Raw genomic sequence first — 9,285 nt, forward strand, 5'->3', positions numbered from 1 at the left:
TAGGCCTCAGAACAGTGAGGCCGCCTCCTGCCTTCCCAGCCGTCTCCACCCTGCCCCTGCGGGGACAGCATAGACTCCTCATCCATCCTACCAGCCACTTGTCTGGGCTGCCTCTTCCTCTGGGGCTGCCCCCCTCCCCACCCCCCTTCCCCGGGCTGCACCTGGAAGGCCACCTGGCCAATGTGCCCATTTTACAGATGGAGGTTTGCAGAACGAGGCCCAGGGAGGAGAAGGAGTTGTCCAAGGTCACAAGTGAGCCTGCCCAGGGAGTGTCGGGTTCCCTCAGCCCCATCCTCCCCACTCCCACAGCCACCCCAGCCCCTTGACCTACCACTTGGTAAGCCAACTAGAATTCGGCCCAGTTCAACCAGCACATTTTGAGTCACTGGCTTTCCCCTCCTTGAGAGAAACAAAGCAGGAGCAGGGATGAGCCTCCATGCGGACTGGCAGCGTTGCCACGGGTTCGGCCCTCGCAGCGGGACCGCTTCCTCACCGGGGGAAATCACTTCTTAAAATATTGAAAGAAAGGCTTCCAGAAATTGTACAGGGATTAGGTTCCATTTATTAAGAAACTAAACAAATATGTGGGTGCAAGGCAGCTGTCCGTAATTCTAACGAGCACAGAAATCCTCGCTCTGGGAAGGAGACGTTATAACCTCCAAGCCTGACCGAGTCCGGCAGAAATCAAAGTGGCGTATTAGACTCCTGGTTCTGTGCGGGGGAGGAACTGAATCCAAAGTCAAGGGCTTTTCTTTGTGTTTACTGTGTGGCGTTAAGTGAAAACACTCCCACTGACCTAAAACTCTGAAGCTCGGGACCCAGTTAAGCTGTGAAGCCCTGGCCCGCCTCGGCTGAGCTGAGGCTACACCCAATGGGGAATACCACCAGCCTCTGTGGGAAAGTGATGAATTTACTTCTCACCCTGTGCTGCAGGCCTTCCAGAAACGATCTTTAAATGCTCCCCAGGAAGAAGATTTATTCCCTTTCCAGATGAACTACTCCCTGGATCCTTATAAACTGGACTCAGTTTTAATGGTATTCATTAATTTCCCTTGGGGAAAATTTGAATTTCACATAGACCTGGGGTTTTGTTTTTGTAATAAAATATATGCGATTTTCAATTGGTTGCCTTTAATCTTTTTTTCTCCAAAAACCTCAGCGGCTTATGTGTCTTACATCCTGCCCCCCTTCTCCCTCCGCTTGGATAATCCTGGTTTGGAAAAAATTAATTGTTCATTGTTTTTCTAGATAACCGGGTGCTGCGAAAGGTAATTTCTGTCTTATGGAGAACCCTAATTAGAATCACTTCTAATTTCATGCTGCTATTTGTTCAAGGGTGTCTGTGACCATCGTGCATGGGGACACTGTGCCGCCGCACAGGTAGCAGTACCAGCATGCCATCAGGCCACCAGACTGAATTCCTCCCAACTGGGGCACAAAAGGGCAAGGAAGGCCCCCGGGGCAGAGCATCCCCAGCTTCAGCTGCAGGGCTGCCGCACAGAGAAAGATCTGCAGACGGCTGCAAAAATGGCCATGCCTGTTGTGCCTGGCCTCACTGCCCCTGACGGTTCTGCTTCTCGTGCCTACAAATGTCATAACGGGGCACCGGCAGCTTCCATACCACCATAGCCTTTCTCCAGGGACAGGATTGTGGAATTATGACCTCAAGACCTTGGCGTCATTGAGGCCTGCTTGGATACCTCCAGACCCGTCTCGGGCGGGGGTGGGGGATGGGGGGGTGGGAATGATGACATTAGGGACCAGGTAGATGGGTTAACATTGCTATCCCTCGACATCAGCTCCCCCAAACACCAGCAGTGCAGAGAGCTTGGAGTCACTGATCACACGAGGTCCCTTCTGTGTGGTACCGTCAGGGGATCCCAGTGACCTGTGATGGGAAGGCAGCCTTGTCGTACACCTACCTGTATGTGGCAGGCCCTGAACCAGGCCCTTTGGCAGTGTGACCTCATTTAATCTTCCCAGTTACTGAGTAATCAAGAACTTGTCTGTTGGTGGAACGCCTGGGTGGCTCAGTGGTTAAATGTCTGCCTTTGGCTCAGGGCATGATCCTGGAGACCCAGGATGGAGTCCTGCATTGGGCTTCCTGCATGGAGCCTGCTTCTCCCTCTGCCTGTGTCTCTGCCTGTGTGTGTCTCTCATGAATTTAAAAAAAAAAAAAAAACTGGTCCGTCGGGAAGGAATAGAGCCCCAGTGTTCATGCATGAATCTCGTCAAAACGATGTGGAGCAGAAGGAGCCAGTCATGGAAGGCCACATGGTATAGGAGTCCCTGTTGCTGGCAATGTCCAAATGGGCAAATCTGTGGAAAGACAGGCGGGACATGCTGGGTATTTCCTCATTTCCATTAAGATTTCGTCTTTGACACATGTATATCACTGACCAGTGCTTGCTAACTTGCAAGTGCAGGGGCAGCTGCCTTTACATGAACTAGTTTTCAAGTAGTGATTGGTTTGAGGACAGGCAGGCGACCAGGCTTGTCTAGGGAGATCATCCTGGACTATCCCCAGGGGATCCTGGGAAGCAAAGTAATGGACCCAGCAGCTGGTGATTTTACGGGAAGGCAGGACAGCAATCTCAGAGGCGAGAGATGGAGAAGACTCGCCAGAGTGTCCAGGACTTCTCAGCTGTCCAGTGAGCCCATCTGTTCTCCTTCGAGGCAAAGGACGGTTTCACACAGTGTGTGTCACCAATGCCTAGAAGAACCCTAAGGAGGCGGACACACCTCCTGTCATCCAGTCCTAAGTATCTCACTGTCTAAATAGGACAAAATTGCTTATCTGATGCCGTGTCTCAGGCCCTCATCACAAATGCAATCTCCAGCTCCAGCTCTCTGCGTACCTGGGTCCTCTTAGGAGACTGGCCGGGACATGTGAGAGGGACAAGTGTTTCTACAAATAACACAGCTCCACCTATTACAACATCTCACCGAAACCTGGAGGGAATGCTCCAGGTGTCTCTGAGATCCTCACCCAGGCAGACCCTAGGGCAGCAGCTTGAAAAGCCTTCCGAGCGGCGTGGAGCTTGAAGGCTGGCCTCGAGGTCAGGGGCCTCTGAGTCCCCAAGATGGACTGGTGTTCAGGCCGTTCCTCATCTAGCATAGGACAGCAGGATTTTACTCACCTGAGGATGGTGGTTAATGATAAAGGTAATCAATAATATGTAAATGTAGGAGTAAGTTATGGAAATACATAAAATCATATAGCTAACTTCATAAAACTCCGGGAAGTCGGGGTGCATGGACCCCTGCTCACTCCTGGGAGGCCGGCACAAGCGTACTCTATTTTTAAGAGAAGCTGAGGCCAACAGGGAAAGCTTCCCAACAGCACAATTAGTAAGGGCCATGGAGGTAGATTCTGGAGCCTGATGTCCTACTGCTTCCACTTCCAGGTCCCTAGTGCTGACGTTTCCAGTACCTGGGTGCTGGCAGCATGAGCTTGCAGAGGGCAGTAGAGTCACCTGAACACCAAAGGTTTCCCTAAGGCATCAACCGTTTAGGAAATCGGGCTCCCCTTAAATGCCCCTCCTTCTCCCACACTCTCTCTCACACACACGCAGGACCGTGGAAGTCCTGGCCCTGTGCCATGAGGCTGTGGGTGTACGGCGCAAATCAATCGCAAAGTGAGTTGTAAATCTCATGAAAGGTGCAAGATTTCGGAAAGCCTGTGAAGGTTGTTAATTCTGGGGGGTGTTCTGTTGGACGAAGCTGTCGGCAAGCTTGGGGAGGGCCCGGCGGTGCCAGACACGCAGGCAACAGGCAGACTGGTGAGAGGATGACGAGGACAGATGTGCCTATCAAAGGATCACCATCAATTTGGGAAAACTGATGGTGCCCTTGCATGGAGTGGCAAACCCGTCCTCCTGGTTACGGAGCTGGGAAAACCACACTGGTGCGATTTGTTGAAAAAATTATGGCCCTGCCAAATCAACGTTTGATTCTTTGTTGGTTCTCCAAATTAACGTACAAGGGTATTCACAACCCCCAATTCCCTGAATGTAAGGCAAATTCAAGAGATTTATGATCCCCTTGCGCTGGAGAACAGTCAACAGTAGGCAATGAGCATGGCACTCTCCACATATGACCACTTGGGTGGCAGGAAGCTCCTCCCTGGACTTCCCACCTCCCTTCATACGCAGTCTCTGCCCAAGATCTAGACCAAAAGACAGCCAACGGACAAGCACTTACAGATTTGCTTAACGGTGTCACCCACATGTCAGCCACGTCACTTCCACATCCTTTATAAAAATGAGAACTTTATTTCAGAGTTGAGGTATTTTTAGGGGTGTGTGTGTCAAATTTGTATCTATTTGTCTAGGTGGAGAGAATGCATGGGTAGGTGAATAGCAGTGAATGAACCTTTGGAAGGTTTCCCATCTCAAAGCAAGGCACTGGCAATTCACTTTTGGGTGGATGTGGGTGGAGGTGGGTTTAAATTTAGACCCAACAAAAACACTCTCCTCAGAAAGTGATACCCTTCTTTCTTCTGGAGTATCAAAACCATGAAAGTCATAATCTTTCTCTCTGTGAAGTCCACTGCAAGAAAGCTCAAAAACAGGTTTCCTTTTGATTTTTATTTCTATTTTGATGTTCTGTATACATGCCTTTTAAGCCGCCAGAAATCATTTTGGAGGGTGCATGCTTCATGAGACTTGACGCGCACTAAGGAATCATTAAATCACGAGAAAATGGAGCAAAGATTGGTGAGGCCAAGGCTTCCTAAGGGGCTCAGTGGGGCGGGCAGACCAGGCAAGGGGCAGGCAATGCGCCCTGCAGGGGCTGAGGCAAGGTCTCCAGTGCGGGGTTCTCAAGGCTGTGACTCCCCTAAGGAGGCACCTGCAGGCTCAGACTACTGCAGGATCAGCGCGAGACTCCCCCCACCTCGCCAGCAACACTTCCAGCTTGGAGAGAGGATGAGCCGTTGGAGGAGCTCTCAGGTCCCAGGAGGGAGCAGAAATCATCCTGCTGCAAGGGGCCATGCTGGTCACCACCCCCACCGCACCCCCCGGCCTGTACCCAGGGACCTGGGTGCCAGAGCCCGAAGCCTAGTAATCCAGGGCGAGCATCTGAAGCCCACATCCAGCCCTTACCAGCCTGACGACCTCGGGCAAGCTCTCAAGAGCCCGAGAAGCCAGCATGGGGTGGGGGTGGGAGTGGGTAACGATGCTGCTACCCCACGGGGCTAAGACTGCAGGAGCAACTGCGCACAGCACTTCGCACAATGCCTGGCACCCACCAAGGGCCTGATAGTCTGATGGATGTGGGCAGGAAGGGTGGCCCAGATGGATTCCTGGAGAGCTGGGGACCCCGGGATAGTGGGACCCAGGGCTCAACCCCGCAGATCGCCCCCCAAGAGCTGGGGACCCGGGCAGGGAGGCCGAGGCTCGCCCCGCGGACTGACCCCCAAGGGCTGGGGACCCGGGCAGGGAGGCCGAGGCTCGCCCCGCGACTGACCCCCAAGGCCTGGGGACCCGGGCAGGGAGGCCGAGGCTCGCCCCGCCCTGCCCCGCCCCAGCCCCGACCTCCCCGTGGGCCTCGGCCCCGCCCTCCCCTGCCCCGGCTTGTCCGCAGGACGCCCCGCGGCCCCGCTCCGGGGTCCTCCCTCCGGCCGCACCGGGCCCCGTGGCCCGCTGCCCGGCGGCGACAGCGGCACGGCGGGGCGGGAACCCACAGCCAGGGAGCAGGGCTCCCGCCAGGACCGCCGAGGACACCCGGGGAGCAGCCGGAGACCGAGGCCGCGGCCCGGAGCTGGAGGCTGCAGCCCTTGGCCCGGAACACCCGACCCTCCCGGGAGCGCGGAACCCGCCGCTGAGGGCCCAGGAGGCCCTGCCGGGACCGGAAGCCAACAGCCGCACTTCCGGCGGGGGAGGGGTGCAGGGCGGAGGCGGGCTCGCGTCGCCCAAAGGCGTCACTTCCGGGCGCGGCGCGGTGAGCGCGGGCGGCATGGCGGGTGGGAGCGGGACCCGGAGCGGCCGCGGGAGCGGGGGCAGGAGGGCGGGAGCCCGGGACGCGGGGACCGGGACCCCGCCCGCCGACCCCTGCCGCCGGGAGCGGCTCCCGAGGTGCCTGCCGAAGCCTGGGCGTGCGGACGCTTCCGTTCAGTGCCGGCGGGGCAGACCCGGGGCACGTCCGACGCGGTCTGATCGGCTCCTTTTCTCTTCTTAACCGTAGCAGTGCGGTTGAAGAGACCCGGCCATGGAAGGCAGGCCCCTGCTGACATCCAAGCAGAGGACGGAGGTGGTGTGCGGGGTCCCCACGCAGGTGGTGTGCACCGCCTTCAGCAGCCACATCCTGGTGGTGGTGACCCAGTTCGGGAAGATGGGCACCCTGGTCTCCCTGGAGCCCAGCGCCGTTGCCAGTGACGTCGGGAAGCCCGTGCTCACCACCAGAGTGCTTCTGGGGCAGGATGAGGTAGAGTGGGTGGAGGGGGGGGCCCCCGCACGCAGCCACCTCAGCAGCAGTGGGGGCACCTGCCTGCCCGCCGGCACCGTTTCCCAGCCCAGCGGGTTTTGTCCAGCAGGCAGGTGGGCGGATGGATTTTGTAGGGTTTGACCCTCGTGGGGTAGCTTGGAGCCCGAGCTCTGAATAGATGGCCCATGGGATGTGATGGACCCCCGCCCAGCCTCCGCAGATCCTTCTGGGTTGCAGACAGCCCGGAGACACCCAGGATCAGGACGCAGCAGGAAGGCTAGTGTAACAGCGCCTGTTCAGCGTGTTGTTCAGGATTCGAGCTCCGGAGTCCAGTTGAACTCTGAACCGCTGTTGCCTTGAACTTACAGGGAGGGGTAGGTGGTTATTGGGGTGCAGGAAGGCAGTCGGGGAATCCTCCACAAAGGCGCTAAGGAAAACCGGATTTGTCTCCTTTAAAGTGGTCTCTCTCCTTCCCTTCTCCAGCCTCTCACCCACGTCTTTGCGAAAAACCTGGTGACCTTCGTGTCTCAGGAAGCTGGAAACAGAGCGGTCCTGCTAGCCCTGGCCATGAAGGACAGGAACGCAGAGGGGCTGAAGGCTGTGAAGGAGGTGATCCAGGCGTGCCAGGTCTGGTGACCCCAGAGCCAGCAGCCGCGGAGACTGGACGCCCTGTCCACTTGGAGACCGTCTGTGGCTCAGGCAGGAGGAGGAGCTGTCTGGCTCTAGCCCTAGAAGCCAGCAGAGATACACACATCTCAGGGGCGCTAACTTATCCACGGATGGAGGAGAGCTGCGGAGAGTGTCTGCCGGGGTTGTGGTGGTTCTTACCAGGGTCCAGATACTTGCATGTATTTGAGAATTGAAAGATGAGTCCTCAGGTGTGAATCCCGGCACTCCATGAGCAGCATCCGTTGTTGGAGGAAATGTTTGATGTTAAGAATAAACACCTGTCCCCAAATACTTCACCATCCCTCCTAACAGTGCTGAGAAGCTTCTGTCCCACGGTGTGGGTTCCGTTGGGTGCACGGTAGGTGGGAGAAAGCCTTACATGGTTCACACACTCTGCACACACCTCTCGCTCCTCCTCTGACATCCCTGAGCGGGTTTGGGTTGCCAGACAGCTGTTAACTTCCACTCCGAACACATTTCTTACCGTCTTGCTGCTTGACAGTTCCCGTGAGGCATGTCTACCCCAAGGCAGCCTGTGCCTGCTCAGGCCTCTGGCAGACAACCATTGGGAACCCCCCCCCCGCCCCAGGCACATCTTCATCTCCGTGTAGCCACAGTGGAACATCACCAGCCACACCAGAAACTGGGAGGTTAAGTGTGCTATCGAGTCCACCCCACAGAAGATCAGAGACAATGTGGGCATGGGGTCTGGGAAGCAGGGACCAGCTGGTGCCCCTGTGTTCTGAGAGTAGCCTTCCCTGGGAATGGGATTTTTTTTTTTTTTTTTTTTGAGATTTGTATAAAGGGGTGCCTGGCCGGCTCAGTGGAGCATGCGATTCTTGATTTGGGACTTGTGAGTTCAGGCCCCACAGTGGGCACAGAGAGGACTTAAAAAATAAAATCTTAAAAAAAAAACCATCTGTGTGATGAAATATCTTGGGTGGCGTCCATGTCCTTATGAGATCAGGAGGAGTTTTTATTCAGTTTCCCTTAGAACCGACGGCTTCTGAGACAGGTTCTTGACTAGAAACTGCTCTCCAGCTGGCAACGAAAATAATTCAAGCCGCTGGTCCAGTTTGGAGGTGGGTGTGAGTTTGCTGAAGGTAGGACAGAGGGAAACTCTTCAGGGGCTCATTCCTTCAGACACTGCCTGTGCAGGGTCACTGTCAGCCCTGTCCCACCCAAGCCACAGACTGACTGATGGTGACCAGGTAGTTGTGCTTGGGAATCCTGATAGACTTCCTGGAGGAGGTGCCAACACAGGAGAGAGGAAGGCACCTTGTGCTGCCACCACTGCTGCTGCAGGGAGCTTGAGTGACCAGGCTGCCCCCGCTGGACCTGCATGCTTTGGAGATGCCAAGGGAAACTGAGGCCCATCCCCAAGAGGCACAGGACTCCTTTGTGGCCAGCTTTGCGGCACCATCCCAGCCAGTGGTTCCCATCCACTGCCTGACCCCTCGGGCAGACACATTCTCAGCCTGGTTGGTCCCACCCCACCTGCATTCACCCTGGCGTTCCTCCAGTAAAGTCCTGCACCCTGAGCCCCACTTGGTGGACCTCTCAGGGGACCAGGACCAGCACAAGTTCCAAGGACACCAGAGCTGACCAAGGAAGTGAAGGGAGAACCGCACCCACGAGGACCCCCAGGGATTGGGCTGTCAGGACGGGTGGGGAGTAAGGTCAGGGCTGGAATGGGGAGACTGCTGGGAGGCAGGCCAGCGAGACCTCAGCGGGAGGGGAGGAGCTGCCTGCTGGAGAAGCAGTGCCCCCACACCAGAAGCAGAGGCGCGGTATCCTCAGATTAATACTTGAGAGCAGTACTTACTCAACGCTTGTCATCTAAAGATTAGATGTTTGTGCCATGGGGTTACCACTTTTCCCATTTAACAAGCAGGGGACCTGAGGCACGGGCAGGGTGCCCGTCTGAGTCCGGGTTCAGATTTGCAGCCTTTGCTGTTGTGGGACGAGCACACCTGCCTATCACGGTGACCAGGCTCCGCGGACAGCCCGGGTCGTACACATGCTAGCAGTCCTCACTCAGGCGGGGGAGATCGCTCCGCTGGTCATCCATGTGTGCCAGAGGGGGATACCGAGGCAGCGTCATGCAGCCACCCCCGGCACAGGGGAGCTGGGACCTGAGCTGGCCACAGGGCCCCTCACTGCCGCCCACTCATGGCCTGACTGCACGAA

General features: G+C 56.4%; 1 protein-coding gene across 3 annotated transcripts; it reads left to right on the forward strand.

Moving 5' to 3' along the window:
- Positions 1–5,804: 5,804 nt before the first annotated feature.
- PSMG3 (proteasome assembly chaperone 3) lies at positions 5,805–7,667 on the forward strand. Of its 3 annotated transcripts, none has more exons than XM_026011303.2 (3): positions 5,805–5,943; positions 6,187–6,426; positions 6,910–7,667. In XM_026011303.2, exons 2-3 carry the CDS (start codon positions 6,211–6,213, stop codon positions 7,060–7,062), a joined length of 369 nt encoding a protein of 122 aa, XP_025867088.1. In that variant the 5' UTR covers positions 5,805–5,943; positions 6,187–6,210; the 3' UTR covers positions 7,063–7,667. The 3 variants fall into 3 exon arrangements, with proteins under 3 accessions (XP_025867088.1, XP_025867087.1, XP_025867089.1); XM_026011304.2 differs by lacking the exon at positions 5,805–5,943 and adding an exon at positions 5,973–6,077; XM_026011302.2 differs by lacking the exon at positions 5,805–5,943 and having other exon boundaries at positions 5,972–6,426.
- The last annotated feature ends 1,618 nt before the right edge of the window (positions 7,668–9,285 follow it).

The sequence above is a fragment of the Vulpes vulpes genome, chromosome 3, assembly GCF_048418805.1.
Source record: "Vulpes vulpes isolate BD-2025 chromosome 3, VulVul3, whole genome shotgun sequence".
In the NCBI taxonomy this organism is placed as follows: domain Eukaryota; kingdom Metazoa; phylum Chordata; class Mammalia; order Carnivora; family Canidae; genus Vulpes; species Vulpes vulpes.